The following is an 18,312-nucleotide window of genomic DNA, read 5'->3' as shown; positions in this document are numbered from 1 at the left end:
AACATGAATAAGTCATCCACAAACTGTTGATTCACTTCAGAATGGCAGAGGCTCTTTGTAGGATGTGGTCCTGTCTGAAGCCACCAGGATGAAATGATTCTATGACCTTTAAGCGTTTCTTCTCACACCTTCCTTCTTTGATCATGTGTAAGCCCTGACTTTGTCAATCCTCTTTTGCTCTGTGCCTGTTGTCCTTCCTGAAAATGTCAGGAGAATGAAAGACTGTTACTGTGCATCCAGGGCCAACCTCCTTACTGCTCCCTCCCTTCCCCCCCCCCATACCCCATCAGGGGTAGCCTTTGAAGACAGAGGATTGCTTGTTTCTGAATGCTCTTAAAATACAGATAAATAACCCATGTTTTGCCAATCAGTTTTGGATCCTAAATTCTAGGTCCATTCTAAGGTATTGCAAATGAAGCCTTAGCCTGTAGTCTTTGATCTTTGTAAGCTGATTCTGTATTACACATTAGTCCTTTTGGGGTTGAAGGGAGAATTAGCCCTACTTTTTAAACATTCAGTGGAGGAAATGCCTTACATAGTCCCCTGACACCTGTCATTATGCTCCTTGGAAAATTATTTAAGGCCTTGGTCATGGCCCAGGTCTCAGCTTTGATCCAGTATATTTAAGCAGATAATGGCTATGGAGATCTTGATTTCTCTACAAGCATACATCTGAAGAAAATAACCAGCTGCCCTTACAGACAGACTTCCAGTGCCCTGAAGCAGTACAATTGAATGAGAACTATAATCCTGAGACGTTCTAAATTAGGACATCTGTGGGGTTGCCAGGGTAACTGAGCTTATTGCATTGTGGTAGATTCTGGATAGATCTCATTAATAGAAGTAGAAGAAAGAAATGAGAGAATTAAGGATTGGGGCCCTTATGATGGCATTTAATGTGTGAGGCTATCCAGTGGGATAGATGGGATTGAACACGGGTGGAGTGATGCTTTAGAGCACAAAATCATTGAATATATCTCTCATTAGCTTGATACTATCAGCTCAAATTGGCTGATGTAGAAAATTAGCAAGGCAAGTTCACAGTGTGTGAGAGAGGCAGGACCAGGGTTTGAGTGTCATTCCTGATTCCCAACAACTATGCTTAGCCATCTTGGTGTCTGTGAAGGAAAGTGGAGAATCTCTTAAGGTTTTTTGTGGGGGAGGGTTGTTTTATTTTATTTTGAGCTGCAGAGAGAGAAATCTTCTCCTAGACCGAATGACCCAAAGAAAAGAAAGTTTGGATAAAAAGTCAGACATCAGCATCAGTTCACCCTGTGGAGAAACCAGGAGGAAATGCCAGATTCATCTGAGTTCAGTCAGCATTTATTAAGTACCCATTGTGGACTGAGTACTGTGCTTGAGAATGCAAACATAAAAACTTCAAAGAACTTATATTTCCAATGACTTGGGCATCACAAGTATGTTTTACTTCTTTGAGTACAGTCCTTCCTTCATTAATTTTAAAATTTGGGAGGAGGAGGAGGCAGCCAGGTGGAAGAGTGAATAGAGCACCAGCCCTGGGGTCAGGAGGACCTGAGTTCAAATCCAGCCTCAGACACTTGACACTTACTAGCTGTGTAACCTTGAGCAAGTCACTTAATCCCAGTTGCTTTGCCTTCCCCCCTCCAAAAAAAAACTTGGGAGGAAAAAATGCCTTGTCTTTTTCTTTTCAATAGAATTCATCATTTCCAGCTTGCTGGCCTTGTTGTGGAGCTTGGCAGGGTGCAGACACTTAATATTGACTGGCACCCTATTGGGTGATCAACACTCATTAATTGGTTTAAATGGAATTAATACTTTCCTGTCTCTCTGAGGCACAGGTGATTTAGGCCATTGTAGGATCTGAGTAACATTTCCTTGAGTACTTTCATGAATGTGGGATTCTTTAGTAAAACACTTAAAATAAAAATTTATTCAGTAAGCAAAAATACATTTTATCTCCTTCCCCCTGTTGCCTCCTTTAAAAAAAACACCCTAGTAACAAATATTCAGTAAAGCAAAAAAAAAAAATTTTTTTTCCATTGGCTACATCTGAAAAATGTGCGTCATGATCTGCTCACCAAGTCCCACACCTCTGTCAGGAGCTGAGCAGCATACTACTATGACTGTTTCTTCTAGCTAGCTAGCATTTATACAGTGCCCACTATGTGCCAGGCTCTGTGCTCTTAACAGATGTTATCTCCTTTGATCTTTACGACAACCCTGGGTAGTGAGTGTTACTATTATCCCCATTTCATAGTGGAGGACACTGAGGCAGACGGCAGTAAGTGACTGACTTGCTCAGAGTCACACAGCTAAGAAGTATCTGAGGCTGGATTTGAACTCAGGCCTTCCTGACTCCAAGTCCGGCACTCTCTCCACGGTGCTGCCTGTGTCTTAAGCGAGAACGTGGGCGTGATGAGCCATTCCTTTTAGCAAAGAATTTAAAAAGAGAGGAAAAAAAGCAATTCATTTCTCTTTCTGTTCTTCATCATATATTGAAATGTTTGTTTTTGTTTTGATGTTGAAGTTAATAATGAAAAGAAAAAATTTTAAATAGCAATTTAGTAAAACCACCCAGTCTATCAGCTATGTTTGACATGGTATGTGATATTCCACTTCTATAACCTTTGCGAAGGGATTTGTTCATTTGTTAAAGAAAACATTAATTTGTAGTATTCAGCAGAAGCTAGCATTTATGTAGCAATTTAAAGTTTATAAAGCGCATTCTTTGTTATATCATGTGATCCTGACATCAATCCCGAAGTGTACAGGTGCTATGATTCCCATTTTACAGATGAGAAAATTGAGTCTGAGAGAGGTTAAATGACTTGCAGAGGCAGGATTAAAACTCAGGTCTTCCTGACTCTAATTTCAACACTTTTATTTACTGTGCAACTAGCTTCCTCTTCATGACCAAACATTTCTCTCTTTTCATAAAAGCTTTTTCCTTATCCCTCTCTGCACATTTGAAAGGTGGCAGAAGTGATTTATTGCCCCTTTACTTTTGCTGCCAGTGCCCTCTATGAGGCCCTCCTACCTTTATAAACCTTATAGTAGGTGCTTAATAAATGTTTATTAATTGATTATTAATTGATTTTCCCAATCTGTGAAAAATGGGCAGTGATTCTTAATTTGCTGTGTGTGTGAAGTTCAGTATTTCTAAGCATGCTGGAAGTCTTCTCCAGAAAGCCCTATAGATGAACCTATTACCTTAATTGTGAGACATGAGTGATGATGTCTGAACCGTCAGTTCTTATGGATTTGGGTTCCCTTTTCTTCTTTTCAGAACCCACACAGCAGTTAAAATAGCACCAAGGTATAGTGCTCCCGTAATACATGTCCTGGATGCATCTAAGAGCGTGGTGGTGGTAAGTATGGATTAAAAAAAAATTCTTGTAAAGTTCAAATATACCATAAGAGATTGATTTATACATATATGTGGATAATTAGAAAAAGTTTTTTCTTTCAGGAACCCTTGTATTTTTAGTTTTGTTGCTAACTTTAAAAAATTATTACATATATAAGGATAATTTAAAAGTGTTTTCCTCCCTGGAATCCTTTCTTTGTTTTTTAGTTTTGTTGCGAACTTTAAAAAATTATTGCTATATTTTAATACCTTTATTTTCCATTAAGTCCTTGACCCTTTCCACATCTAGTGAGCCCCATCCTTTATAACAAAGAATACACAAGAAAGGAGAAAAAATTAGGTCTGTAAAACTGAGTAGAACAGACCAATTGTTTTTGACAGTATATCTGGAGCTCCACATCCATAGTCCCCCATCTCTTCAAGGAAAGGAGGAAGGTACATTCTCATATCTTGTTTACTTATTCTTTAAAAATAAGAGCCTACTCCATATAAGTTAGTCAGTAAACACTCATTAAGTGCCTGCTCTGTGCCAGGCCCTGTTCTAAGCATCTGAGATACAGAAAAGTCAGAAGATAGGTGTTGCTCTCAAGGAGCTTAAAATCTAATAGGGGAGACAAGACGCAAACAACAGTGAACAGCCAAGCTGTTGTTACTGTTTAGTCGATCAGTCATGTCTAACTCTTTATGATCCGATCTAGAGTTTTCTTGGCAAAGACACTAGCGTGGTTTGCCGTTTCCTTCTCCAAATCATTTTACAGATGAGAAGCTGAGGCAAACAGGCTTAAGTGACTCGCCCAGGGTCACCCAGCTAGTACATGTCTGAGGCTGGGTTTGAACTCAGACCCTCCCAACTTCAGATCTGGTGCTCTGTCTCCTGCGCCACATAGCTTCCCTTCAACCAAACTATATATAGCTTAAATTGGAAATAGCCGAGAGAAGGCACTAGAATTAAGAGGGACAGGGAAAATTTTCTGTAGAAGGAGGTATCTTATCTTGAACTTGAAGAAGCCAGGTGGAGGTGGAGATGAAAAGGAGGGAGAGCATTCTAAGTATGGGAGACAGCCCCTGGAAGTGCCCAGAGCTGGGAGATGGAGTTTATATTAATGCTTAGAGGAAGTCTGAAGCCGCTGGTAGCATTCCTACAGTGACCTGAGGGCCATAATAACGATAACAGTAATAATAATTAGTATTTATATAGCACTTAAAGGTTTTCCAAGCACCGTATAATTACTTATTCTTATTAAAATTTGAGCAGTCAGATGTGCTGAACTAGGTATTAGAGGACTGAAGCCAAAAAGTAATCATTTCTACAATGAGCACTTAGGTTGGCTGAGTGATTTCCTCAGAATAACCCCATGGTTCAGTATTTACTCACCCCATTTTACAGATGTGGAAACTGAGGTTCTGAGATGTTAAATGACTTGTCCTTGGTCACACAGTAGCATGTCTGAGGGAGAATTTTGGAACCCAAGGCTCCTGATGCCCAGATCATCATTCTTCCTTCTATGCCAAGATGCCTTTGATAGATAGAGAGGACCTTCTTTGCCTTAAGGTGCCAGTGACAACAGCATCTACCTAGATATTCCCAATTGTCTACAGATGTAAAATCCTTACTTATATGACATAATTGCTAGAGTCAGAGCATTTGCAGGAAATGCCCTACTTGGAGACAGGTACATCCCTCACCAGGATAGAGAAGCATTTGGAAGGCCTTCAAAATCTGGCCTCTGACTTGTGATGAGTAAGTAGGGTACACACCTCTGTCCAAGTGGAAAGCAGTCCTGCCCCCTTCCTACCTTTGTTTGCATGCCTTGGGAATATCTTCTAAAACAATCCTTTCATTCATTCATTTTAACTCAGCCATTAAGCCCCTATTATGTGAGACTTAAGGTATGACTTGGCCTTGTGGAGTGGCTTAGAGGGCTAGCCTTGTAGTCAGGAAGGCCTCTGGACACAGACTAGCCCTGTGACTGCCCATAAATCATTTAACATCTCAGTGACCTAGCAAACTCTTTTAAGACTGGGTAATAAATAGATCAGTTGTCTTTTTGCATTGGTGGAGGGAGATGCTACAGCTAAACAACAAAAATGTACCAGGTATCATGCTAATGGGTTTCTTTGTTTTGTAGATTGTGTACTTATTACAGGCACAAACACTTCATTATTTAAATTCCTAATAAGCTACTTTAAATTTTTTCTCTTATTAGGAATTTAACAAACATGGATGTTTCAATGCCCAGAAAAGAAAATTGTACATGAAGCTAAAGGATTTTAGTTTTTTAAAAAAATTACAATCCTATTTCCTGCTTATCTGTGTCCCCTTCTGAACTCATTCATCTCTTCCTTTGTGTTTTTTTAATATTTCATTGATAATCTCATTACTACATCACTGTCACTACTTGCTAATTCCTCTCCCTCCTCCCTCACACAATGGAATAGAAAGACATTTATTCTGCACTTAATTTGTACCAAGCACTTTGCTAAATACCAGAGATACAAGAAAAGAAGGAGCTTCCATTATAATAGGTGGAGATCTCACAGACAGTGGGTTTTATCTGCAAGTCAGATGACAGTGCATGGGGGATAGAAGTGCCAGAGGCATACTGGAGGGCGCAGTGATCCACCATCTTAGCTGAGGGATGTTGGTGACTCTGGGTCATCTAAGTAGTGTGAGAAGCCATGTTCCTAACCAAAGACTGTTGGGAAGGGTCTAGTGATCCTAAGGGTATGAGTGAAGGAGGCTACTGGGTTACTTCTGAGAGGGGGGGTGGGGTTCAAGGGGAGCCCATCATTCAGTGGAGATGGAGCATCCAGTTCCTAGTAGAAACCAGTCAGTGGAGGCTAGTGAAGACTCTTTTAATCATTTTCCCTCTCTGATCTTTAATCCCTTTATCTAGTGGCTCCTTCCCTGCCATCTACAAACATGCCAAGTTTTCCCTCGTCCTTAAAAATAATCTTCACTTGACCTTGTTATATGCTTGAGCTAGTATTCTATAATCTCCCCTTTTCACAACCATACTCCCAAAGCCATTTATATTCGTCTCCACTCCCTCATCTCCTTTCTTAATCCCTTGCCATCTGGCTTCTGACTATACCACTTTATTGAAACTTTTCTCTAAAGTTTACCAGTGGTCTCTCAGTTGCCTTTTCTTATTCCTAATGTAATCTTGACCTCCATGACACTTGATACTGTTGAGCATGCATTCTTTCTGGATAATCTCTCTTCTCCATGAGTTTTCATGACACTGCGCTCTCCTGATAATCCTATCTTTTTGACAGCTTCTTCCTTTCTTTTGCGGAGTCATCATCCCTGTTCTGTGCCCTGTGCAGGGGCATACTCAGGGCTCTAGTCCGGACCCTACACTCCATCTAGATTCTCCTTAATGACCTCATCTCTCATTGTTTTAACTTTCATTTCTGTCAGATTGTGCCAAGATCTACATATCCAGCCCTCACCTCTCACCTGAGCTCCAGACCTACATCACCACCTGCCTGTTAGTTATGTCTCCTGTGCATCTCAGACTCAACATATACAAAATATAACTTACTATTTTTACCCCTAAACCCACCTGTTTTCATAATTTATCTATTTCTAGACTTTCCTGTTTGCAACCTTGGAGTCATTCTTAACTCTTCACTTTACCTTGCACCTCATACCCAGTCACTTGCCGTGTTGTATCAATTCAACAGACACATTCAGCACACATTCATGTACTTTGTCCATGGTGCTGGGCACTGGCGATGCAAAGATAAAAACAAACAGTCTGTGCCTTCAGGGCACTTGGGTTCTACCGGTGCAGTACAGTGAGCATACATAGAATTATAGTACGAGGAAAACTGAGGAGAGAAAGAGCCACAACAGCTGATGGGAAAAGGGAAGGCTGCAAATAGGTTAAGGCTTAAAAGATGTCAGGTTTTTTTTTTTTAAATTTAAGGAATAAAACAAGCATTTCCATAACATAGAATAATAAAAAAAGATGATTGCACATAAAACTGCAAATCTGTTACATACAACCTGCTATTCCTTTCAAATATATAATTAAACTATAGTGTGGGTTCCTTTTTCAGTTTTCCTTTCCCCCACCCTCCAGCCCTAGAGATGGCTAAAATTAGGCACAAATAGGTATATATGTGAAATAATTCTATACATACTTCTATTTATCAGATCTTTCTCTGGATGCAGATAATGTCTTTCCTCAAATGTCCTTACGTTAATTTGGGTATTCATAGTAGACAAAATGACTTGTTTGCTCAAAGTCATTCTTAAAATAATATTGCTCTTACTGTATACAGGGTTCTCTCATTCTGCTCATTTCCTTCTTCATTATTTCGTGCAAGTCTTTCCGTGTTTTTCTAAGATCATTGAGCTCAACATTTCTTACAACACAGTAAAGTATCCATCACAAGCATATACCATAACTTGTTTAGCCATTCCCCAGTTGATGGGCATTGCTGCAATTTCCAGTTCTTTGCTACCACAAAAAGAGTTGATATAAACATTTTAGAACCTATAGGTTCTTTTCCTTTTTCCCTAATAATCTTTGGAAATAGACATAGTAGAGGTAATTCTGGGTCAAAGGGTATAGGCGGTTTAATAACTCTTTGGGTATAATTCCAGATTGCTCTCAAAAATGGATATTATAAGAGTAGATGAGAAGGGAGTGTATTTAGGCATGATGGAAGACTTACACAAATGCACTGATGTGGGAGATGGAGTATTGAGGTCAGGGAGTATCAAGTACTTATCTTGAGAACTGTTTGATCCTATCCGTTGTTCAGATATGGGGGATTAGGGAAAGGCCAGAGTAAAGGAGATGACACTGATGTTAGGGTTTTCATCAATCGGGAGAAGAGACTAGTGATACCCTCGATAGAAATAGGCAATGTGAAAGTGGATCATGCCATGTAAGGAAAAAAGATAATGCATTCTGTTTGGATACACTGAGTTTGAGGTGTATCCAGGAGAAGACACCCAGTAGGCAGTTGCTGATGTGTGATTGAAAGTGAGAGAAGTGAGAGCTGTTTATGTAGATTTGTGAGATATTGGACATACACACACACACACACACACATATACTCATACATACATACATATATATACATACACATACATACAGAGAGAGATGGAGAGAGAGAGAGGGAGGAGGGAGAGGAATGGTACTGATGAAACCACTAAGAGATGGGGTATAGATAGAACAGAGGAGGCCCTGGGAATGAGCTTTGGAAAACACTTCAGTTAAGGGTGATAGAAGAGATGGGTCATAATAAAGCAAAGCATATTGAAATGGAGCAATCAGATTGAACAGGTTGCAGAAGATAAGAGGGAAGAGAGTGTCTAAGATGATAGGGTGGTCATCAGTAGTGAAAGCCACAGAGGCCATAGAGAACGTGGACCAAGAAAGCCCCAGTGGATTTACGGGAACATTGGCAAACTTAGCATAATTTCAGTTGTGTTTTAGGGCAGGAAGCCAGGTTGAGAAGTAAGTGGGTGATCGAGAAGTGGAGGCAGTGAATGTAGATAATTCTTGCCAGGAGTTTGGCAGTGAAAGGGAGGAAAGAGGTAGGTTAATAGCTTGAAGGGATGGCAGGGTCAAGTGAAGGATTTTATTTTTTTTTTAAGGAAGTTTGTATGCAGTAGGGAAAAGAGACTGAGAGACAGAGAAGGAAGATGAGGGTGGTTGATGTCGAAAGCTCCTGAAGAAGGAAGGCGTGGGTAGAATTAAGAGTACAGGTAGAGTTGGCTTTGGCAAGAGATAAGACTAAGGTAGGAGAGGATGGTTGAAGATATAGAAGGAGTCTGAGATAGGGGGTGGAGGAAGAAACAAGAGACCAGATGGTGAATATCAATGGCTTCTATTTTCTCGGTGCAGTAGGAGGTAAGAACATCTGAAAGGGAGGGGTCTGCCTGAGAGATGGAAAGTTCTGGATCAACTACGAAGGGGTAGGGGGGAAAGGGACAATCAGTTATAATACTATCTCATTTGATTCTCACAACAACTCTCTGAGTTAGGTGCTTTCCTCATCCCTATTTTACAACTGAGGTCGAGAGAGATGACTTGATTTGCTCAGGGTTACAGAACTAGTAAGTGTCTGAGGCAAAGTTCAAGCTTTGTTCCTCCTGTCACTCAATCTACATTCTGTCCATTATATCATGCATGAATCAATGAGATCTCAATTGAGAATTAGGTATACAAATATATAGTTAGTCCAGTCATCACAGTGTTGTGATTTCCTTTAGGAATATGAATGGCTATCATCATCCTCAGCACCTAGCACGCTGCCTTGATAAGTGCTTGCTAAATTGATTGGAGGAGGTGAAATTCAACAGGCTTTAGTTGTAGAGGTCCTTCCATTCCAATGGTTTAGGCCAGGGCTGTCCAACCGTAGGTTTTTATTGAAACAATAGACAGTGTATTTTGATTTGCCATTTTAGTGAGAGCTCTGAAGTAGCTGGGCTTTGTTTACTAAAGCATTTATGTAAATTTCTGTGCTTGTAGGTGGGCCACATAAATCACACTGTGGGCTGCATTTTGGACAGCCCTGGTCTAAGCCATTTGGGTAGCCATTTGGGCTTAGGAGAAGTTGTGAGTAGTGGCTAGTTAATTGCATTATTACTAAGTTGGGCTTTTAAAAAAAAATTTAGGTGGGGAAGTCATCTGAACCAATGCAGATGAGCCACTGTTAAGCAGTTTCAGACTTAAAGAGTTACCTGAGAAGTCAGAAAGTTTATGTGAGTTACCCAGCTTCACATAGCTAGTATATGTCAGAGGTGGCCAGCACCCACCATGCTACCCTGTGGTACAAATAACCCCCAGCTCCTCCCCCTTTTTTTTTAAAGCAACCTAAATAGAAGTCAGATAGTATATCCTTTGGACACATAATGGGAATATGACATTCCAGAGACTCATTTGACTTGGTGAAGTGGAAATGAACATTAGCTCTGTGTTAAACCAAGACAATTGCTTCTGTTTCATCTGCCTGTCTAAATAGTAATAGGGTATGGATGAACTTAGGGGATTTAAACAAAAACTAAGTGGCATGAGTGTCTTTAAATGCTGAGTATTCATAGTACTGTAGGGTTTATAATTGATATTGATCTCAAAATTTATAATCTAATGTAATGTGGAAATGGTTTTAAAATATCTGTTGTAAGTATAGGCAACTCAGTGATGTATCTTTGTGGCAGTGATTTTGAAATATCTTTTTTAAGTAAGGAAACTTAGTGGTGAGTGTCTTCATTCTGTTCCCAGGTTTTGTGAAGGAAGATTTTGAAGTGACTTTAAAATGAGGACAGGGAGATAGTGGTCTGATTTGAGGTGGGTTATGATCTTCCTTTCTGATCATACCTCTTTGCAGTGAGAACTTTTTAACTTTTTAACAGAGTCGGTTGGATTGTTACAAGAAAGATTCAGAAAAATAGAATTCCCTTTTCATGGAATCAGAATATTAGTGTTAGAAGGGAACTTAGAAATCATCTAATCCAGTGATTCTTAATCTGAGATCCTTGAACTGGAAAGCAACATAACTGGTTTCCTAGGTAATTGCTATGTATTTTATTTTATGCATTTAAAAACATTATTCTGAGAAGGGGTCCGTAGGTTTTACCAGGCTGCACAACAGAGGGGTCCACGACACACAAAAGGTTGAAGAACCCCTGATCTCACCCATTCTCATTTTATTTTTTATTTATTTATTTTATTTATTAATGGGGAAAATGGGAACCTTTCATTTTCTTATCTGAGATCCCATTTGGAAGCTGCCAATATGACTAGCCATACTTTACCATTTTAGATTTGGTTCTGTGATTTTTTTTTTATTCTGCAACTTGATAATGATAGCCACAAATTATTATTATTATTTTTTTTTTGGAGATAGTTTTAGTGACTATTTGAGTGGTCTTTAGTCTGTGGGTTAGTTAATACCAAAGTTTTCTCTACCCTTTCCCAACACCCTACCTGATGCTGGCTAAGGGGAAGAAACCATTTCAGTATTTTTGGGAAACCTTATGACAAACCTGGTTTGAAGTTTAGGCTGTGAGATGTGTCTTTCTTGCTCTCCCATGTTGTCCCTGGATGTCTATTAATTAACCTTAACTTCTTTTCTTAGTGCTCTCAGCTACTGGATGAAAACCTGAAGGAAGACTTCTTTGAGGAAATCATTGAAGAATATGAAGACATTAGGCAGGACCATTATGAATCACTCAAGGTAAATTTTTAAAAACCTGGTTTTTACAATAAAATAACCCCTTTTTTTTGCCACATGCCCCAACTGAATGTGCAGATCTGTCTTCAAAAGTCATTTGGCTTATTGTTTGTTCCTTTGCCTAATGTGGGATGATGTATCCTATGCTTACTTAATGCTGGAAGTCAGGTACAAAGCTAGATAATATATTGCAATGGATGGATCAAATGGCTGGACTGTGCTTTGTAATGGTTAATTTCACTTCTTGTTCTTTACGACATGTTTGGCCCATCCACTTAACATCTTGCCTAAGATTTCCTCTGGGCCTAAGATAGCTCTATGGGATTAGATTCTCAGTTCTGCTCATAAATTCTAAATTACAGCTTTTTGTAAAAATCAACAAAAATCAATGGAAAGGGAGATAAGCAGAAGGCTTGACATGAAATCCAACTAAGCCAGAAACTCTCCAAGAACTTTATTGATGAAACTGAGGGGAGAACAAAGCTCTGTGAATTGGAACAGATCTTGTGCCAGTTTCTGTTATGATCACTTCTTGTCTTCAGTAGTAGTGGAAGCACCATAATTGGGCCCTATAGCTTTGGCACCCGCTGTGTCCTGTGAGGAACTGGAAATTTCACTTAAAATGAGTCAGGAAATGCAAATGCAAAAGAAAGTGATTCTTTAGATGATGGTTTTGAAGGCACTCAGGGACTGATCCAAAAAGAAGATTTCAGAAGGAGAAAAGGGTCACTAACTATTGAATCATATGCCTATTTTCTTATTTAAATAGACTGTCTTTGCTTGCTCATTGAGCTAAAAATGTGAGGTGAAAACAGGCAAACTTGAAGATGATTTTCATCAGGCCTTATCTTCCCAGACACACATTTGACTGAGAGCTGTAGAGAAAATAAGGTCCTGCTGTGTTTGGGTATTGATTACAAATAATATTTTACTCACTGAAACAAGCACAGCCTTGGGGCTCTCCTCAAACACCATGTCTTGGTGCTTTGTTAAGATAACACAGAGCTTCTGATACCTGAAGACACACAGATTACTTTGTTCAACAGTCCTTTGAGTATTAACATCAAATTAAGCCTCAAATTAAGGAAGGCACATGCAGTCAAAGACGTCCATGGAATGGAGACTATCTAGCACAGTGGCCAAGTCAAAGAGTGATTTAGAGCGGAAAAGAAGTTAGAGGCCATTCAGTTGGAAGCCTTCATTTTACAGATGATGTAACTGAGATCCAGTGATGTTAAATGACTTGCGACACAGATCGTACAAACAATAAGTGGCAGAGTTAGTATTTGAACCTGAGTCTTCAGACTCAAACTCTTGTGCTTTTCCCACTATAGGGGCTCATTTTTGTGGGTGATGTGTACTGATTATATCAAACACCAGAGTACACAGGGCCTCCTCTGTGAGGTCTTTATTCACTCAGAAAAGATTAGTTTAGCCACCTAATCAATTAATCAACAGACACGGCTTGAGCTTTTATTGTGTACTTGTGGTACTGTGGTAGTTGTAGGGAGAGAAGGATTCAACAATCCTGACTGGTAAGGAACTTGCTTTCTAAGGGGGAAGAAAATAAGTAAATACAGAATAAATATAAAGAAATTTTAAAAGTACCTAATACAAGGTAATTTGGGAGGGAGAGCACTAGTAATTGAGGGGAGCAGGAATGCTTAACGCACCAAGATGGTGCTTGACCTGTGTCTTGAAGAAAGGGGGGGAGTATGAGATAGAGGTGGAAAGAGAGGACATTCCAAGCATCAGGATCCATATGAAAGATAGAGAATGCCTGTTTGATTGGATCACAAATTGATGGGTAAGGGGTAAGGCTAAAAAATAGACTGGGGCCAGATTGTAATGGGCTTTACAAACCACACAGTGGAGTTTGTATATTATCTTGGAGGTAATAACGAACCACTGGGGTTTATTGAGTAGGGTAGTCACAAAGTCAGATCTGTGCTTAAGGGAAATCACTTTGGCAGCAGGATGGAGGATAGACTGGAGGTGGGAGAGACTTATGGGAAGGAGACCAGTTAGGAGGCTATTGCAGTATGATCAAGACTAAGCTAACATGGTGGCTGTGTGAGTGGAGGGAATGGGGTAAGGGTTGTTGTGGAGGTAGAAACTGCCAGACAGGATAACTGATTGGATACATAGGGTAGAGAGGGAGAGTCCAGAATAATGCCAAGATTATGAACCTAAGACCCTGAAAGGATGGTGGTGACTTCAAAAGAAAAAGAGAAGTTTGGGAGGAAATATAATGAGTCTTTTTTTCTACATATTGACTTTGATTGGACCTTTGAAATGTCCAATAAGCAATTGGTAATATGGGGCTGAAGCAAAAGGGAGAGAATAGAGCAGGATATCTAGACCTCGAGTCATCTGCATAGAAGTGATAAACCCAAAGGAAAATAAAAAACAAGTGGGTGAAGGCTTTATTTCTCAGATTATAATACTTAATTCTTTAGGTAGCCCATTGAGTTAGTCTGTCAGCATACACATTTTGGACAGGCGTGCAATAAGGTGGGCTCAGGCTTTGAACTAGAAAAGAATGGGCTGCGTCTTATTTGGATTTCAGTGATTCCCAAATTGCTTTCTGCCACAAAGAACCATCTTTTAGCACCAGTATTCCACCATTAATCGTTATAGGTCACCCAACTCCATAATATCAGAAGAATAAAAACAAATGGTGACTGAAGGAGGACCATTGAAGATATGGGTGATGGGTATATGTAGCATGCAACGTATTCTCAGTGCTAATTTGTAATGGTACAGGGAGTCCCTTCCTGGATCTATAAGTCCAAGTAATTCAGGCGCACAGGTATTTATTAATTTCATGGTTTTATGCCAGGTGCTGAAATAAATACGTTTAGGATGAGGAAGGGAAAAAACCCTTTCCAAACAATGTCTGGACCTAACGATTTTTGTTATTTAAGTCATCCTTTTGGTTGAAAAAGCTGTCTAACATGAACATGTTTACAGTGTAGTCTTTGGAAAAATTCAAAAGGCCTTGACAGAGACTTTTTTTTTTTGACAGGAAAGAAGATATTTAACCTTAGATCAAGCCAGGAAAAAAGGCTTCCATATAGACTGGCTCTCAGAACCACCCCCAGGTCTGTTTGGGACTGCTTGAGTGCAGGGGGAAGGGATAGAAGTGGTAGAAAATCGTATGCACTTGAGAAATGCATTGAATATTATCCCAAATCCAGGGGAATGTTCCATTCCATCCCTCCTTGAGGCTCCGATGAAGGAATGCCCTGTGTAAAGTGCTCTTTGTTGTTCCCTGTCAGTGTGAGCTCCTGTTGTGGTAGAGTCATCCATCGCTGCCTAAAAGATCCCTGGATTCTAATCCCACTTGGTGTCTTGTTTGACATGTGACTTTTGGCAAGTTCGTAGTGATTGTCATATGAAGAGCCCAGGACTGGGGGTCAGGCAACCTTGGTTCTAAAGTCTGAGTTATGCCCTTAACTAGCCGGGTTGCTTTACAGGCCATTTAGCCTTAGCGTTTCAGTTTGCTGAGCTGTAAAGGGAATGGTCACTTTTACGCCTCTGATGTCATAGATGAGGTATGAGGCTCAACTGAGATGGAGTGTTTTATAGAGGAATTTGAAAAAGCTGAATCTCCATGCAAACGTGAGTCTCCTGGCCCTGTTGTTTTAAGTCAGTGTCATAATACAAGGGGAAGTTGGTTGCTGTACAGTGAGATGTTTAAAAAAAAAAAAAAGTTCATTTGCTCAGTGGGGAGCCACTTGTTTAAGTGACAGATGAGAGACTTGCCAGTATTAGGACAGTTTTAATTTCTGCTCTTCTGTCCCCCTCGATAGTTTCATTTTGTGTTTGGGGATAGGGAGCTCTTCTCCTGTTTCCGGAAAGGTTCCTAAAATAAGTTTTTGGTGGTTTGTGAAGAGCGTGTCCCCCAGACTCAGTGTGTCCCACCCCTATCAGCCCCGTCTAACAGCAGTTTTCTTTTACCCTTTCCATTTTGTATGTAAACAGAAATCTCTTGAGGCTAAATATAATTAAGCTCCTTCTCAGATGCTGTTTGTGTAGCTGCATTGACTTAGAGCAGATCAAGGAGTGCAGTGAGTGCCCAGCTTCTGTTCTGGGAGCTTCCTTTAATCTCCCATGTTTGACAGCCCCTTGAAAGCAATGGGCATACTACTCATAGGGCCGATGGAAGTCTAATTCAGAACTCAGAAGGGTTTTTTGAGGATGATTTGGTCACGCCACCTAGTGGGGTTTAGGGATTTATTTTGGCAGGGGGCGGGGGTTAAGGACAAGGAGTTGGGAAGAGAATCTGGGACTTTTCTTCAAAGGCCCCAAGTAGCAGAACTTCAAACACATAATGAGCTGGAAGGATGAACTTATTTCAAGTATATACTGCCAGTTCACCCTGATCATTCCATTTGACAGTGAGAATTTGGTCACATGACAGGTTAGACAGAACCTGGAGAAATCTTTTAGTCTGTCCTTGAGCCTGAGGAGATAAGACTGCTCCTGAATCATCCGGGACAGAGATATTGGCACTACTTTTTTAGTGATGGGGATTCCGTGGGGTTTTTCATTACTTCCCCCCCCCCCCCAAAAGGATATATTAATATACATATAAGGTAGGAATAGGGAGTAGATCTGTGATGGAAACTCCTTCTGTGAGTGCAGGTTAGACTCTTTTCTGTAACTTATAGACTTAAAGAATTGCCTCGAACACTGAGGCCAGGGTCTGCACAGCTAGTATATGTTAGACATGAGGACTTGAACCGAGATCTTCCTGGTTTCCAGATCAGTTCTCTATCCTTATACAGTGAAGTATCCTATATTACATATGTATGTTCTTTTCAAACATTGGTCACCAAAAGTTTCTGCACAAATACCAAAGCATGAGATTTCTCAGACTTCTTGATTTATCTGTTCTAGTATTTCACACACAATATCTTGGTGCCAAGATATTCTTCCTTCTGTTTAATTCAACTCTTTTGAGCTGAAATTAAGCCCTTTATGTCCTGCTGTCCTGAGGGGGTTGAAGAGTACAGAGGTTCAATGTAGAGGACACAAGGTAAAGAACTGTGAAAACGCTGTTCTGGCCCTATCGCCCACTGGCAGCTAGAAGAGTGAATGAAGGTATTATTTTGTAGTCAGATGTGAGAATAAAACTGACAGGTGGCAGGTGGGGAAAGGATGTAGTAGTTATAGATCAGGCAAAAAAAAAATAGGCTAGCTGTTCAAACCCTTCCCCTGCCCACGTTTTATTCCCACTCCTCCCTCCCCCATGCCACCGTATTTTTTCTGTTTAAAAACTTCCACTCTGCCTGTATATATATTTTTATCCATAAATACCTGTAAGAAGTACGTAGGGAAAGGCATCATGAGTCTCACCTCATAGGGAAACTGAGAAACATGGTTTAAACATCTTGGTTTAACCAGATGCAGAACCAGTTGTAAAACCTCCAGTCTCCTGATTCCTGCTGTAACTCCTGCCTATAGCCTGTTCACCAGACTGGGCAGTATTTCTGTTACCCCAGGCCAGAGAAAATAGCATAATAACACTCTTTCTCTGATGACAGCTGTTCTACCCCTTAAATTAATTTTAAATTGAACAAGTGAAAGCTAGCCTCTATTTTTATTTTTTTGGGAGATAGGTTGCCCCCAGGACCATATACCCAAAGGCATAAGAAAGTAATTTATAAGATGCAAGACAAAATTATTCTTTTCTCCAAGGCAATCTAAAGCAGCTTTCCCCCATATACCCCCCCAAAAAAAAACAAAACAACTCCTACGGGTGACAGGAATAAGACAGTGTGTGGGAGTCTCCTGAGCAACTTCAGACTTAGAAACCAGAGTTCTTGGTAGGCTGTGCATTCACTGTATGTGAAAGATGTTTAAACTCCAAGCCTCGAATATTCCTAATGGTAACCTATACTTTTTGTTTCTGTAGTGAAACCCAGATTTATTGGGACTCAGGTTTTTGAAGACTATGACCTGCAGAGGCTGGTGGACTACATTGACTGGAAACCTTTCTTCGATGTCTGGCAACTCAGGGGCAAATACCCCAATCGAGGTTTTCCCAAGATCTTTAATGACAAAACAGTGGGTCGGTTCAATTGTTCCTTCCTTGCAATACTTTCCTCTCTTTTCAGTAGAAAAGGATATTCAAATAGTAGTGTGCTGAGTGATGCCTTGATCTCAGTCACATATTAAGTTGCTTCCTCTGTGCCTAGTGTTGGATGTGCTAGGGGATACAAAGGTACAGATGAAATAGCCCTTACTAACCAGCAAGGAACTGATCTTCAGGGTAGAAAGCAGAAGAGCTGGGAAGTGGATTTGGATTAGGTTACTGCTGCTTGGGGTTGAAGATGGAGGTTATCTGGTCTGCTCTGACTTAGGAGAATTGGTGCTTTAGGAGTGGGAGAAGGGTAGTGGATTTTTAAAAAAGTGTTTCACAAACTGTTCAACCTTTGGTTCAACATAGATAAATAACCAATAACCTAAATCACAGTTAAGACCAAATGGGAGACTGTGGATGACCATAAGGGTACCAGGATTTCATAGGGACAGGTCTTAGTTATTGATTGGTTATATTATAAGGAGTATGAGGTCCACTTTGTCTTCCAGAAGATATCTTCTCCCATTGCCTTTTCAAGTATCAGAAATGCCATCATAAGAAATCAGTGTTTGTGACTTAAAGGGTTTTGTTTTGGTCTCACTCAGCATCTCTTTTAAAGTGTAAATACCCTGAGAGTGGAGGTGTCACTGGGAGCTGGTTAATAGCTAGC

The 18,312-nt window shown here is 40.2% G+C and overlaps 1 protein-coding gene across 1 annotated transcript in view; it reads left to right on the top strand.

Annotated features, from left to right (window-relative positions):
- MTR (5-methyltetrahydrofolate-homocysteine methyltransferase) overlaps positions 1–18,312 on the top strand; it is a 138,107-nt gene that overhangs the window by 106,758 nt on the left and 13,037 nt on the right. Inside the window, exons 26-29 of the mRNA XM_036756287.1 lie at positions 3,269–3,350; positions 11,456–11,554; positions 14,580–14,655; positions 17,475–17,630. Of these exons, the coding sequence (XP_036612182.1) occupies positions 3,269–3,350; positions 11,456–11,554; positions 14,580–14,655; positions 17,475–17,630 (413 nt within the window). The remainder of the gene's footprint in view (positions 1–3,268; positions 3,351–11,455; positions 11,555–14,579; positions 14,656–17,474; positions 17,631–18,312) is intronic.

Source organism: Trichosurus vulpecula, chromosome 4 (assembly GCF_011100635.1).
Source record: "Trichosurus vulpecula isolate mTriVul1 chromosome 4, mTriVul1.pri, whole genome shotgun sequence".
Lineage (NCBI taxonomy): Eukaryota > Metazoa > Chordata > Mammalia > Diprotodontia > Phalangeridae > Trichosurus > Trichosurus vulpecula.
Note: the sequence above shows the minus strand (reverse complement) of the source record. Positions and strands in the feature narration are given on the sequence as shown.